The 16,328-nt window shown below is 37.8% G+C and overlaps 1 protein-coding gene across 1 annotated transcript in view; it reads right to left on the bottom strand.

Annotated features, from left to right (window-relative positions):
• The window catches only part of PHEX (phosphate regulating endopeptidase homolog X-linked), a 97,865-nt gene that overhangs the window by 8,423 nt on the left and 73,114 nt on the right, over positions 1 to 16,328 (bottom strand). The window contains exons 15-17 of the mRNA XM_027689172.1: positions 15,330 to 15,388; positions 4,417 to 4,471; positions 1,234 to 1,301 (exon numbers count right to left, since the gene is read on the bottom strand). Coding sequence (XP_027544973.1) covers positions 1,234 to 1,301; positions 4,417 to 4,471; positions 15,330 to 15,388 — 182 coding nt within the window. The remainder of the gene's footprint in view (positions 1 to 1,233; positions 1,302 to 4,416; positions 4,472 to 15,329; positions 15,389 to 16,328) is intronic.

Genomic DNA, 16,328 nt, shown 5'->3' with positions numbered 1-16,328 from the left:
AACATCAGATCCCTGCTCCCATCATTTGCAGAAGAGTATCTAATCTCCATCATGACTCCAGCCAGTCAGACACAAGACATGTTTGGACTTCTTTGAAAGCCCCTTTAGCTGCCCATGTGGATGAAGAGAGGTAAGGAGCAACGATAGACATGATACCAACTACTGAAGATGCTTTTTTTCATCTTTTTATTTCTTTTCTTTTTCCCTGTGCACTCTCTTGTTCAAGATGACAAATTCCCCAGAGATGTATTTATTTCTATATTTGGAAAGTAAGCACCTGGCAAAAAGTCGGGATCTGCTCAGGGAATCAAATCTTAGGTTCCTTTCTGATTGGCAGGAGACAAGATGGAGATTAGATACTTACCTACTCAGGAGGTGGGAGTTTATGAAGAAAAATGTCTTCATTTTGGAGTGTTTGCTGACACAAAATGTTGTAGAGCAGTGCCAACAGGGTACCAGGATACAAGGCTAGGCTTTATTTTTGGTTTTGGAGGGGGGTTGTTTGTTTGTTTTTTGTTTGGGGGGTTGTTTATTTGTTTGTTTTCTTTTTTTAAAGGTGTTCAATGTAGCACAACGTAAGCCAACTCAAAATTTCTCGCTGGAGGAGGTTCATGTTTCTCTCCCTCTGCCCCACCCCTCCCCACTCTCTCTCTCAGGAACCTAATTTTCAAAAGCACTTTACTGAGATAGCCAAAGCTAGATAGTGGTAATGCCCCACTCTATCCAGTTTGTCAGGACAATTGGATTGACATTTTCAGGCCATTCTTCTTTTCCCCCCCTCTCTCTCCTCTTTTTTTTTCTTTAATTTTAATATTTTGCAACACTTTTTTTGTACCACTCTTGTTCCAGTATTGTATTTTAAAAGTTTCATAGTTGTCTTCTGAAAAATGTCAAAATTGAAAAGTTTTCTTGGAAGTAATTTTTATGAATCAGAAGTTATCCTCTTGCCCTTCCCACTTCCCCCCATCAGGACTTTCTGAATCTGTTGCTGATTTAGTTTCCATTCAAGACAAACAGAAAGAATCAAACTTGTTGCATTTCTTATCAAACAAAATCCAGTTCAGATAAGCAAGATTCTATATAAATAAATCTAATAAATATAACTTTATAATTTTTTTCACATAGCACTGTTAAAAACCCCCCAAATAATAAAATAACTAAAGCACATAGAAGTCAGCTTTCTAATCTGTCAACTCTGTAAAAAAAGTTATTAACATACAGTTAAACGCTCACCATTGCTATCAAATCCATGAGTAAACTCGTGGCCAACAATTACTCCTATGGCACCATAACTTAATGACCTGTAACATACAGAAAACATTTTCTCAGAAAGTGTCTGCACTCATGAACATCGAAGGTCAAAAGACCTCAGGAAAGATCATTATTTATTTAAAAGGTGTAGGAAAAGAAAATCACATCTGCACAATTTTTACTTAAAGTTGTTGAAAGTCTTCATGTCAAACTGTTTCTTGTTTAGAAGCAACATTTAATCTAAAACTCTGAAAGTATTGTGATGTTTCACTCTTCTAACCAAATCCCTTATTAGCATCATATGAGCTCCAAAATATCTCCTTCAGCTGACTGCATGGTGCATATTCTGATTGAGAACAGGATAAAGTTATAGGTGTAACTATTCTGTCAGCATCACCATCAAAAAGAAGAGAACAAAAGCTGCAGTGGGTTTCCATCCTGTTGGCTCCAATCATTCTTCCCTGGCATGCAACAAAGACTATACTTTGTAGAGCAGATCTCCACTCAGTTTTAAAAATAAAGGTCATACAATTTCCTTGCACCTGTCCTGGAACAGGGCATGATACACAGTCAGATCTAATGTACTGGAGAAACAGAATAGAAAAAAATATTTTGTATTCCTGATTGGCAATTAATTATATTTTCCTTGTTATATCCAAATAAAAATGCATCTGAGAGAAATAGGGATAAAAGAGGGAAAAGTTCAGGCTTTTAAACACCAAATGCAGTGGATATCATGTGTGTAGGTGATCTACCAAATGCATCTTTCATTTGTTAAGTTGGTTTTTATGATTTTAATTATTTCAGTTATTGACATGCTATACTTCAAAGTGGCTTATAGTATTTCTAACACTTTGTATTGAAATAGGAGAAAGGCAGAGGGTTTTGAAATAACATGTTATTACTGGACCTAATGATCCATAGTACACTAGTTGCTCATCTCAGACATGCCCAAAAAGTATTATATAATTTAATTCCCTCTGTTCTCACGACAATCCTTCACTTTTTTTTTCTTTCATGAAAGGTACTTTCAAGCATGTGATAAAATCTTCCTACTGTTTTTTCCCCCAAGTGCTATTACAAACCTTCTCTAAAAAATGCTGGTTGAAATTATGTGTTTCAGCAATGGAAATATCACCCTTTTGTGCAACAAATTTGTTATTTTGTGTAGCACACAGTGATAATTACCCATAATAAATGCACTGTTAGACTTGTTTTCCACATCTGAAGTGAAGTGGTTTTACGGGATCTTTTGCAGCTGGAGAAGTATAAATATAATGGCACAAAACCCATAATGAAGAACCAAGCCTTATTACTAAATGCATCTTGTTTTTCCTCTAAAGTTGTTGGTCACCATGAGTGGCAAGGACAAAGAACAGACTGGTGTTCTGGCACTCCTACATCTTTCCATACCTCCAAAAGATGGGGTGAAGTTTGGGGTGAAGTTTGGCCTTTGCTTCTGGGAACCCCCTTCAGCATTTTGTCCATCTCAACAACACTTTTTGCCAGCAACTTTCCCAGCACTGTTCATGCTTTTCAATTCTGGGCACAGTTGGATAGAGATGGAGGGAATTAGGTGCAGCCCAGCAGACACTGTATTAAAGGGGAACTTTCTGGGACTGGGGAGGCTCAGAGAACTGTAAGGAAGTTACCAGGTCAGGTAGTTTGAATGCTCTATTTCAATATATATGGCAGTGAAGGCTCATAACTATGAATGATGGCATTTGAATGGTATGTTATTTCATGTACTGAGATGTAAAAGAGATAACTAAGTTTCCCTTTATGCAAATAGATGTAACTGGGTTTTGGTGGTTATGCTGGAACTGGACACTAAAATGTCACTAAATGTTAAATATTTTCTAAATTAGTTTTCCAGCAAGTGCTGATGACTTTTTGATGGTTTTTCTGTTCCACTGCCATGTACTCTTTCCTCTAAACAGACAGAAAACATCCAGAATATTTCAAGGACAAAAGCAATCTGTTGTCTGATATAAACCAGCTACATTTGTTTACTAAATTTCATTTTGATATGTACTCAAGCAAAACCAATTTAAGCTAAGGTAACCTTTAAAGATGAGAAATGAGTAAAGTATAATACTTCGAAAGAACCACAATTTTATCACTATGGCAGAAGGTCAGAGTACAGAGAAGTCTCTTCAGAAAGCAAAGTTGGAAACAGGCCTACAATAACCATAACAGAAAAAGGGTTCACCTTAACAAGAAAGGACTTTTTTCTATCCCCAATTACCACTTAGAAAGTCACCTGGCTCATAAGAATTCTCTTTGAATGCAAATTATTTTGTTCCTAAATTGAACGTGTCTTTCTACATACATTGCTAAATTTTCTGTTTACAAGGACACAATCCAGACTGCAAGATGGTAAACCCAAACTCTTCAAAAAGTTTGATTTTTTTAACAAAGATTTATTAAGGATATGTTTCACCAATAACTACCTTTATATAACTCCAAAATAACTTTCAGGAACTGCCAACAGAAACTTTTCATGGTCTTACCCTGCCCTAAAATAGAAAGTTATTGAACTGCACAAAAGCAGTGATTTTTCAAAATTAAATGTGTGTGACCTATAATTACTCTTCCTGAGCCACAGTAGCACACGGGCCAGCTCAGACAATCACTTATGCACATGGAGATATTCTTATGCACCTCAACAGGCACAAATGAAGGCTCAGTGTTAATTTTAGGTATTAGCAGAAAGTGAACAATAAACTGATAATAATTGGCTTCTCAGGGTATTCATGTCTGTTCAGGAAGTGTTAGTTACCTGATTTACAATTCTTTTTAATACCTGCCATGTGCACACTGCTGCATCTTCATGCTACAGCATTGAAACACTTCCACTTGGGTGCACTTAATTAGCAATTCCTGTGAGAAATCAGTCATCAGTTTAAGACAACTGACTGCAACACATATGGCTCCCAAGGGTAAGAAAAGTTATCGCACAAAATAGCACTTCTCAAAGTCAGTTCTTTCAATGGTAAAAGCAGGACACAGCAGGTAAGAACACACAACCCAAGGGCCAAGCTTGCCCTACAGCAAAAGTAGCCTTCTTCTCCATGCCCTCTTCTTTGTCCATGTGTATCTGCAATACTTTTCCCTGTTATTCCTCATTCTCAGGTGTATGAGGGTCCCTGGTGCAGAACTTACCTAGGATACTCTGTTCCCCAGAAGAAAGGTTTCTGTAGTTCTCCTGCTGGGAACCCTGCAATAGAAAAAAAAAAATACATATATATATATATATGTATAGTGAGGTCAATTCAGTACAGCTGAATAACTGTCACAATGCCCAACAAATGACCTCATTTGTTCAGTTCCAGAAGGTGAATCTTTGAGAGGCAGCAGAGATCCTCCTTCCTCCAGGACCACAATGGCAATAAGATTCTGCACTGAAAGAACTTTATTTTAATTCATAGCTACACACATTGTCTGTGTGAGTAAGTCATGTGTTCCTGTGAAAAAAACACCTAGTGTTTCCTGTGAAGAATACTGGGTTACCCTCAGATGTGGTAACAGATCAACAAACAATATATAGATAAAATGCAACAAGAATTCAAACAGTGTTAGCTTAGTGAGGCTTCAGTGCAGCAAAAACATGAAAGTGATAAAATGCAAGCCTAATTTTATTTAGTCTATGAAAATCAAAGGTAAATTAACATAATTAGGCACTTTGGAAAAGGAGAGCTGTAGACTATTAAGGCTGTAGGGTCAGTCTAGCTACAGAAATTACCTGGCTGCTTCTGGTAGACTAACTAACTCTACAGGAATTCAAAGTCACATGTCTATTTTTAATTCCAGGGTAATATTTCATTGCCAGGGTACTGAAGACAGTGGAGCTGCACATGGTAAAAGTTTAACACCTCAAAGAACTGCTAAATAAAGCAGTCAAAGTTTTTATAACATGGTGAAAAGTGCTACCCTTCCCGTCACAAATGTGGGATTTACTGTCTTGGGTCACAAACTCCCATCTGTTAAGCACAGGCATACACCTACTTTAAAGGTTACCCCACATGGACGCCACCTTGTTGAAGAAGAACAGATTTCCTAGGTGATTCATTTGTTTTCTCAGGAACTGCTTGTTCAGCCTATGGGTCTCTCTTCAGTAAGTCACCTGAACACTCAGGTCAAAACAAAAACCATATTCATTCCATTCTTACCCTATTCAATCTTTTGTTGATAGGTAGGTCATGGATTTCTTTATATCTATGATAAAGTGTAAGGCACGATCTTTGTCTTTTCCTTACAAAGTCTTTAAAAAAACATACTTTCAAATAAAAAAAAAATTAAAAACAAACAAACAAATAGAACAGTATGCTGAGTGTAATTCATGTCAAATGATGTGGCAAGTGACGTACTCCAGGCCTGCCCATCTGCTTTTTTCTGTTGCTCCTCTGTGGCTTCCATGATTACCCATTTGCAATCAGCTTACAAAAAGTCTGTGTTTCAGACTTATTTTCTGAATGTTATTTGCGTTTTTTTCTTTTACTTCTCCAGATGTTACTTTGTTGTTTCAAGCATATTATCATTTGCTTTTCCAGCACCTTTAAACACAATGTTACCAATATCAAGTACGAAGTTTTCCTGGTCTAACTCTCCTTGCCTCCCGGAGCACAGAGAAGAGTATTTACTATGCATGTTTTTTAACATCTCACAGCAATGGTACATCCACTCAACCTGATGAAAATTGCTTGTTAGTGCACTAAGTTAAGAGCTGGTGTTAAGAGCTGGAAAGCTAATCTGAACTTGTTCCTTCCAAACACTGAACCTCAGAAAAGGTTTTGGAATTATTAGGTTCTGCTAACTCTGTATGATTCAAATGGTCCTTTCCCCACAACAGCAGATGAGAGGAATCGTGGCCAAAATGAACAAATGAGCCCACACTGAAAATGGTATGAACCAAGGTAGCACAATCACTCCACAAATCATGTTTAATGATCACACAATCCTGTGTGCCTGTCACCACACCAAGAGGCTATCAAGATCTTTTAAGGAGCTGCAATTATTTTGTCCAGGTATAGAACCGATTATTGAATTTGCGCTTGTCTGCAGTAGAGGTAACATACATTATTTACAGAAGGTGTAAACCCTCACTCAGGCTCATCCAGCTACGAAATATGATCAGCTGTGAGTTAAGCCATGAGATAAAGTTTTCACTGAATAAGTCATGTGAATGAATGCTAAGAAGCTCCGGTGCTGAATCCATATAACAGATTGATAATTATTTTACTCAGAGTCAGGATCCATTTTAAGTAAGACATCGCCGAGCAAAATACTGTTTGAAGGAGTTGCTCCTGCTTCTAGGTATCTGTGTGAAACACCTCAGTAGTTTGATTGCACTAAAGGAAGCTTAGAAAGTATTTTCAGGCCAAAGCGAAGTGAGAAGCCAGTATAATTTAATACACATCCTAGAAAAGTTCAGGAAACTGGAATGTATTACCCCTGAGAGGTTTTTGGGTTTTTTTAAGAAAAATAATTATCTAGTTTTGAAACTAATTCTTTGGCAGCTCTTATAGCAAAGGGGTCCTGTTCTCCAGAGGTTAGTAGCACTAAATGAGGGACAGTCTTGTCCACTATCGCAAAAATAGAAAGAACAAATTTGGAATTGGCAACACATGGCATCCTTTTTTATGCAATGTCTCCCTCAGGCAAGCATCAACTGCATCATCCTTGGAGGGAGCAAGGATAACAATGTCCTAGACCCAGAAAGTCCTTGAAATTGTAATAGGAGATAGATCACCTGACAGTTTCTTATTTTGTGCTGGTTTGTATTCCTCAATTTAAGCAATTCCCTTGTGAAGTCTGTTTCTTTTTTGCTTGGCATATTGCACCTAAAAGAATTAATGACAAAATTCAGAGAGCTCATAGTAGGCTGCATTTGCAATAAATACTAATGGGATTGTTTATATGCCACTGGAGTTCAAGCAAGCTAAGAACTGATCTGAAGGAGTAAGACAGACAGACTTCAGAGAATTTCACATCTTAAGGAATGGATACAGGCACTGGGAATGTACTTTGAGCTAACATTTCACCATAAATTTAGTCTGTAGTGCACCTTTCTCCCTCTGCACAGCCCCAGAAGAGAGACAGAGGCTGAAAGTCTCTCTCTTTGTGCACTATATTGCTAGTGCAGGCTCAGAGCCTACTCTAATGGCTATTGCTGACCAACAGTGTTGTTTTATTACAGACCCCACACAAATTTATCTGTTATAATTAGGACCTGGACTTGCAGAATCTGCCTTGACTACCCTCTTACAACTTACCTACTTTTCGAGCAATGTCATTGGACATCATTCTGAGAGAGACACTGGTATCACATGCCACAAGAGCACTACTCTGTGGACAGCTGAGTTCAGGCTGTCATAGAACAGCACTGGTGCCCTACATCCATGCATCTTACCAGTGGCAAGGTGGCACGGCCAGGCTAGATGGACTTTGTGCCACGGATCGCAACACTTAGAGCCCAGGTGTTCTAATCACAGCCCTTCAAGCTCATCAGTTTAAGCAGTTTTCAATCCACTTAACTATCCACTTGAGTAGCCCACTCTTCAGCAGCTTGAATTTGAGAATGTTAGAGGAGACAATGCTGATACTCCTGCTAAAGAACGAATCACATTCACATCTCTCTCCACATCCACTGAGCTAGTAATCTCATTGTAGAAAGCTGGTCAAGAAAACTGCATCTAGGATTTACTTTATCATGTACACAGAGATTGATGTGAGGCTTACTAGCTTGTAATTCCCTAGGTCTTCCTTCTTGAAGATAGGAGTGACATTTGCTTTCTTCCAGTTCTCAGGAACCTTTCCTAATCACCATAACCTTTCAAAGATTACCAAGAGTGGCATCACAACATCAGTCAGCTCATAGGTGCACCCTGTCAGAGCCCATGGGCTTGTGTATGCCCACTCTGTTTAAATATTCCCTAATGCACTCCTCCTCCACTGAGGGTAAATCTCCTTTGTTACCAGGTTCTCTGCCCTCATTCAGCACTGAGACTACATTTTCCCTAGACTTTCTGCTGCTGCAGCTACACTTCTGGAAATTTTTCTTGTTACCCTTCACATCCCTTGCCAGATTCATCTCCAGGGAGGTTTAGCTTTCCAAAGCCCTGTGTCTGGACCCTTGGACAGTGACTCTGTTGAACTTTCCTCTTACTCATCTTACTGCTCTGGAATTCAGGGGCACTTCAAGCAGTGGAGTACATTCTGGCTTACTGCAAATATTTCACTCTGAATTTATGCTGATCTTGTAGCTCTGACAGTGCTACCTGCACAGACCACTTTTAATGTAATTGAAGGTTTCTAGCTTCATTTTATCCATGGTATCATTTTCAGCATCTCCCCACAGCAAGGTGCTATAAAGCTTGTTAGAATGTATTTAAATCTTGAACCTTTTCTTTTTCCAATTTTACATGGGCTTTACTGCCATTAATGAATATAATGAATATCTTTGTGGTATTATTATACACATTTGCAGATGAATAACGCCAAACTCAGTGTAATACTCTTAGTTCACATGCAATCACATTTGATCTGACAGTTCACTGAAGCAATGCAGACTAATAATGGATGATGTAACTAAAAACACATGAGATGACTTGCCATATCATGAGGAAATTTGGAGTTCAAATCTAAATATTAATTCAAATGTTATAGTTCAGTTACATTATGCAATTATATTGCGTGATGTTTTTAGCTGAGCAGGGCAAGATCTAGTAAAGCCTTATTCCAAGTTAGTGTCTTTACAATTTCCAATAATTAGATTGGTTTGTTTAAAGCAACTTCTGACAGTCTAGTGAATCCCATATGTAAGCAACAGATAGGGGAGACAGCTGTGCTAAACTGTGTGATATACAGGGTACTCTGCCAATTGTTGTACTGGCAATTCTCAGATGTGTTTAAAAGCTGTAAATTGTTTTTTCAAGTATCACTGAAGGAAATGTAGAGTTTTAAAGGGATAAGATATAAACAGAAGACTAACTGCTCGTCAGTAATCAAAGGATATTGAATTCACGTGTGGAATTAAAGGTGAAGACAGCTAGGGAGTTGGTTAGTTATCTACGTACAGCGCAAAGGGCAGGATACATTTGTTTAAAATGGTTCCACAGACTTGTATTTGGACAACTGAATCTCATCCCAGTGATGGCTTTGCATATCCTGTTTGGCCTCTAGCTGTCAGTCTTGATGGCAAGGGTCTCGTGCAAGTTCTCTCTCAGATACAACACACATGAGAAAACATATCAGACACTATCGAGCACCACAGACAGCTTTGAGCATCTATATGTAGGTGACAGGGATCAAACTCTGTCATAACATGGACCCAAATACTCCACCTAATTTCAAGTTTTGTCCTGTGGACAAAGAGAATAGAAAACAAAAATTGTGTAGGGATAGAAAATATCAATTATGTAAGGCACAGTAACTGTTCCATGCTATGCATGAATACAAAGCTTAACTTTATGAAGAGTAGTGAATAAATTCATTAAAGAGGTAAAGGGAAGTGATGATCTTAAACCAAAGGACTCAGTAGCCTCTGGTTTAATTCTTGGCTCAGTTTCTTCTTCACCTGACAAGAGGCTCTTTGCTACTCATGAAAAAGAGAGAACCCAGTATTTCCCAAAATCAGTACGGAAAACATGAGGAGAAACATGAGGTGGTTTGTGAAAGGCCAATGAATACTCTCTGCCAAGAGACTAGAAAACTTGTGAAAACATCTGTTTTTTCAAGAAACTTTAATCTTTATTTTCTGAGGGCAAAAAACCTCACTAGATTCCCTGGGGGGAGGGGGGAGGGGGAATAGAAACAAGAAAAAGTTCTTCTATTTTATACATTCATAGATAAGAATTTTAGGATGAAAAAAATAAAGAATGAATGTAAGGATTATGCATCATCTCACCTGTGACCATAACTAAATAAAAGAGAATAGTGGTCATTAGTAAATAGGGAAAATTGAAAATGAGGGCTCACTTAAGAACACTTAAAGCTTACTTAATAACAGGGCTCAGAAAGTGTTCAGTCCAAATCCGTTATGTTCATTAACCTCCTGGAAGCTAACAGCACACTTGAAACTACTTCATCAATAACCTTCCAATTAGTGTGGTTCTTAAGGGAAGAGAAAGTGCCCCTATGTGCAGGCCCCTTGTCCTCCCCTGGCCACGGCACCATGTGCTGTTTGCCAGCACTTCCCTGCCTCCTGGCAAGATAAGAGTTCTCCCTTGCAACTCACAGAATCAGCAAGCTGCCAGCATCAATATCTGCCTAATGCTTCCTGTAAAGATGATACTTACTGGCTAATATGAGCTCTCATTTCTGGTTTTCTCTACGGATGCTAATTTGAATGCAATTTTTAAATTCTGTTGTAGATTATATCTCCTTCCTGTAACATGTAAAGAAGCCGCTCTCTAAAGAGGCCTCTTGACTTTCACTAGAGAACTGCAGTACCAGCACAAACGACTTAGAAGGAGCATGGATATAAACTTACAGAGATAATATCAACATTAGTTAATTATCCAGTACATCTATTCAAACTTACACTTCGTAAGTGTATTGCTTATATTTGTCTCAGTTCACTGTAAATCTCCTTTTCATTACTGTTCTCATCCCATAAATGTTACATTTTCTTATATATTCTAGAGGCATAAGTATGGGAAAAAAAAATTAAACACACCGAATATCTGATGAACAGTTCCCTTCTATCCCTAACATATTCAAGGGGCAATATTTCAGTGCTGTAATGAAATAAAACCTTTTCTTGAACAGAAGTATGCTAGCATACTTTGATCATCACTTGTGTCTATTTTCAGCACATATTTGTTGACTGCTCTAGAGTGCATTAAAATAAACTAATCCTTTAGGAATGTGTTTTTTGGTGTTCCAATTATGATAATTAAAAAGATAGTATTCATGCTGCTTAGACTATATGGAGTGTACTTAGATACAATTTGAGACTCTAAAAGCAATGACATACCTGTTGTCCCTATTAAGTACCTATAATTGAGCAGAAATTGACGAGCAAATGAACAGAAAATTGAAAAATTATCCAAACTAGGATTGAAAAGTTATTAACAACCATTAGAAACATGCATAGTAATTAATCTAAGTCACTTTGAACTATGGAAAAAGAGGAAATAAATAAATAGAGCTCATGTAAAGAGAACATCAGGACTAAACTTGTAATAAGATAAATTATATGTACCATATTTTTAAACTCTGCTCTTTGCAGGACATCTTACCTAGATACAGATACTTATTTTTCCTTATTTATTTTTTGGAGATATTCACAGAATTTTTGATCATTCAAGCTATCAATAATTTAGTAATGAAAATGAAATAAAGTGATAGCAAACATAAGGCTGTTTGCACTAAAGTGCAGCAAAATTCAGTACATGTACTGCATACATAAGGTTTGCTGTATTCTCACAAATATAAATATTTTCCCAAATCATCTAGTTTCTATTCTCTATTAATTTTCACTTTTAATGAAAAAAGACCTTTTCTTCCAATAATTGAGTAGCCAAGTGGTCAAATTAAGAACACTAACAGATTGCATGTATATGAAGATCACATGGACTTGTATGGAGATTGTGGTGATTTTTTAATGCTTATGTCAGTGATACAGACTACAGAGACAGAAGAATTTGTGATCCTTCCATCAGGAGTGTGTCAGAGAACTTCCTGTGCTCTGAGCTCTGAAAGCAGAAGCATCTGCCTAAAGTTCAGAAGTGATCAGGACCTCCACATTCCTCTCCACCTCTGCAGGTACCTGATGATCACTCCTTTTCAGAATCCATGGGTTAAGGCACTGATATTGTTTTTCCTCTAAACCCTTTAACAATGCCTTCAGCGACTAAACAAGTTGAGAGTTGCTGTGATTATGCTGACATCATCATTTCCATTTTCAAACTACATGGTCCTAATTTTTAGAATCAACTTTTGGAACCAAGTGTTTTCCAGTCAATGTAGAAACACTGTTTTCCATAATCAAATTCTATTATGTATTTTAAAACTCTTATTTCTCAAATTCCCCTTAGAAAACTTACAAAAAGCAAAAATAGATGAGCCTTGAACACACTAAAATCCAGCTGTTAATTTATGAAAGGACTTTCTTTGTTGTCCCATGACAACATCCAGGTGATAGCACTGGGAAAGAACTTCATCAAAAGTGTTCTATGGAAATAAACATAGTATATCAAGCATACTTACTTGCTTTCTGAATTTCAAAAAAACTCTAGCAGACTAAGAAAGCATGATTTTTTTCTAAAAGAAAAAGCAAAAAGCAACTCACATACTCACATTCACTCTTCACCATTATATCACATGTTTGTTCATTCTGTCTATTCAATCATGTTGTAGTCACGACCAGATTCCTTCATACAGGGCTAGAAAATTACTTTTTATGCAGATCCCCATGAATTCTCTTTCGAAAAAAAAAAAGGATTTGACACTTTCCACACCTATTCTTCCTGTGCTGAGGCCACTATAAGTGATAAGCTATACATCAAAGCTTGTTGTTCAGCAGTTTCTTGTCTAACTTCCTTTGAAATACCTGGGAGAATATTATCTGGTCCTTATATTTGTCACAGTTCATTGTATGAATTTCTTCTACAGTGCCTTCCATTGACACTAGATTTTAAACACTTTCTGGGACTTACCTCTCATAAGAAAAAGCTCCAGGATTAGAAGTTCCCAAACTCTTCCAATGCAATGAATTATCTTACTTTTATGTCTTAGAAACTTTCCTCTTTCAGTGTATTTGAAAGAAGGGTCTACTATTAGTTCTTATGCTCTTAAAAAGTTGGTCCTCAAAATCCTTGTGGGCTTGCTACATCACAACTGTAAATTTCACTTGGTAGAGCTCATGCTTAATTCTTATTCTCAAATTATTCTGGTTAATAGAACTGGTTTTTTTCCCATTGTTTAACTAGGTCTTTAAAATGCTACAGCTTTTGTACTGTGTGACCAGTCCCTCTGAACTTTGTATGGATTAGTACTGAAAACACAGCTGCAAAGCAGTAAGGTAGGAGCTGCTGGATGTGAGATTTGCCCAGTGAGATTTACCCAGCAAATACATCATGCAATATGAGTATGCATAGGCTTGCAAACTTCATTCTCCAGCAGAGCTGTTCTTTCCCAGCAGCATTAATGGAAACTCAGTAGTGATGTGTCAAATATTTATCAGCAACTTCAGACCTGAGAATGTTCCTCCCACATCTCACAGGGCCTCTTCCCCAATAAAAACACACCAGCCAGCAGTGACAGACTGTGCTGTGCCTTTCTATGACTCTTCCCTCCTGTCGCACATCATTTTTAGGGCATGATTACATTTGTACCTCTCTCTCTGGTAGGAGAGGGTTTTGCTCAGAAAGAGCCACATTAATCCTTTTCCTCTTTGAAACAGGCCTAAAAGGACTGTGAATAGCACTGTCCAAGCTTCCAGGTCATGTGCTAGCAGAACAAGAAGGTCAGCAGTTATGACAGAAAATACAATTGCCCCTACACCCACGAGTGATGGGTTACATTTGAAAACTCTCTGCCTCGTGACACTGTTAGACACAAGGAGTGTGAAATTTTCAGTGACCCCAGCCTCTCATTACAGTTTTCTCTAATGTGCCATGGCAGAGAAGCCAAGAGAGCGGAGCACTGCTGCAACTTGAAAGAATACAATATTAAAGAAGCTGTAACAGTGATGGTTCTCATTTCATGCTGATTGGGCTTCCTCTCCACTCACACGATGCATCTCCAGCGTCAGTGGTGTCTGGTGCTGAGTTCCTCAGGAGGAGCAGCTGTCGTGCTTCATGGGCACCTCAGAGCTGTGACCGGCTCAGGGGAGCCTCAAGTGCTCCCTCAGATGACCAGCAAAAATGTGACTGCTTAATGATAGCAGGCCTCTAATTAAGGCAGAGCTATATAAACCTAGAAATAATTTTAATCAAAAGAGCTGCCTAATTATTATACACACTTTACAAATGAGGTCATTTAGACACAAAAGAATTTAAGTGAGAGGTTTGAAGGCAAAATTGTTTACAAAAATTGGTAGAAGCAGATACCAGCTGACTCAGATTGTCAGTCCCCTGCTGTAACTTCAGCGTGATACATTAATTTTATGCCTTTCAAAAACTACTTCTCTGCTACCAAAAGAGATCCAGGGAAAAAGGGGGAATCACCCAGCAATTTTTGATAGTCCTGTCTCTGGGGACCAAAATCACAGAGAAGATGGCAGCCAGCTTCCAGACCCCAATGGCATAGAACAAGAAGACTGATTCAACACCCAAAGTAATAAGAGCAAAGAGAAGTGCCAGGGTAAAGGTGACTCTGTTGTACACTGAAATACTGTGTACACTGAAACACTGAAATATAGAACTTTAAAGCCCATTAGAAATTTGCAATGCAAAGTCACATTAAAGCAAACAGAAATGAACATCGAAATCCATACACATCTTTTAAGAACTCAACTCTTTTACCTTATATGTTCCCACACCTGAATTTATGCTAAAACAACCAGTAACTAAAATTAGAATAAGATAGTAATGTACACACAAAATAATTTCATCAAACTATAAAGGTAAGAATTTTAAGTTAGCTACAGATACCTCTCTTTGTGCTTGAAGGTATTGAACAAATCCACTGGACACCCATTCTTAGGTTTTCTGGTCTATATCACAGTCTCCTCTAGTCATTTATTGCTACATATCTATCAATATTAGAGGACAGAACTGCTATCACTGTACATTTATGGAGGTATGTGTACACATGTTTTCGTTACAGAAAACGGAAGACAGAAAATCTAAGCCTTAATAAAAGTGATTTAAGCTATCATTTGCAATGGACAGAGCACACACACATAGTCACTGCAACCCAGCTGACATCAAGTAACAGGAGTTCAAATCTGTGAGAGTCCTAAGTTTTACAGAACTATCCTCTCACTTAAGTCTCACAGCTGAATTACCACGTTTGAACTTTTAATTTTCAGTCACAAACAACACAAATGGTACAGCTATTGTCTGACACTTGATACATACAATCCCAAACAGGCACTTTATAATTAGGCTCAGAAGTCAGATACTCACTGATCTGGTTGGTAGATGCACTATAAAAAGCATTTACAGTAGTTGGGCTTGTAAACCACCTGTAATAAGAGCAAAAGAATATATCTGTCAGTACACTTACTCATCTCCATAAATAAAAGGAATAAAGATAAAAATTGAACTCAGTAGAAGGAATTAAAAATATTAAGGATCTGGAATACATTAAAGTTGAAGTATTTCTCCATTTCAACACATGCTACCTACACTTTCTAGAACACTGAAATTTACCGTTCACTGAGTTTAAGTGTGTACAGTCAATGAATGCTCAACTGGAGTGATCCTTAAGCTTTCTATTACCTAATCTGCTTAATTTCTAGGTGACCATTGTGCTTGAAAGGTCTGCCGTGCTGATACTGAAGTTCAGGCAGCAGAGGCTGCCACACTGACAGCAGCTGTGAAAACTCTCTTGGGTGGATTTCAATCGTGTGAAGAAACTCCCTGTTGAAATTAGAGAGCATTTTGAAACAAGTGTAGTGGTTTCAGAGGCTTTGCTGAACAACTACTTGAACAATTAGGTTTATACCAGCAACACAAGCTGATACTTTCTGGGAATGTAAATTCAAAATGAACAGTTTTGTGTTCTGTACCCTACACAAAGAACATGGCCGTCAGTGTGCTCCTAAACAAATAAACCTATTGCAAAGTATTTCTTCCTGTAGTTTGATTTCTCATACATACTGGAGGAAAACCTAGATTTGAATAGGATTGGACTTCGATGATCCTTGTGGGTCCCTTCTGACTCAGAATATTCTATAATTCTATGAATGGCAAATAGGATTTAAGAATCTCCTTAGCTTAAGCTCATATATATTGACAGTGGCTTCAACCACAGACTGAAAAATCTCAGCTGACTTCAGCAAGATCCAAATCACCTCAGATGAAACCCTGAGTTCAGTGAGCCCAAGATTTCACCTTATGATTTTGTAAGGAAGAACTGAGATAAAAATAATTAGTGGTTAATTCATAATAAATTAGAAGTGA

The sequence above is a fragment of the Neopelma chrysocephalum genome, unplaced genomic scaffold (genome assembly GCF_003984885.1).
Source record: "Neopelma chrysocephalum unplaced genomic scaffold, ASM398488v2 Primary Assembly neopelma1_76, whole genome shotgun sequence".
In the NCBI taxonomy this organism is placed as follows: Eukaryota; Metazoa; Chordata; class Aves; order Passeriformes; family Pipridae; genus Neopelma; species Neopelma chrysocephalum.
The sequence above is the reverse complement of the archived record's forward strand: the minus strand, read 5'-3'. Positions and strand labels throughout refer to the sequence as shown.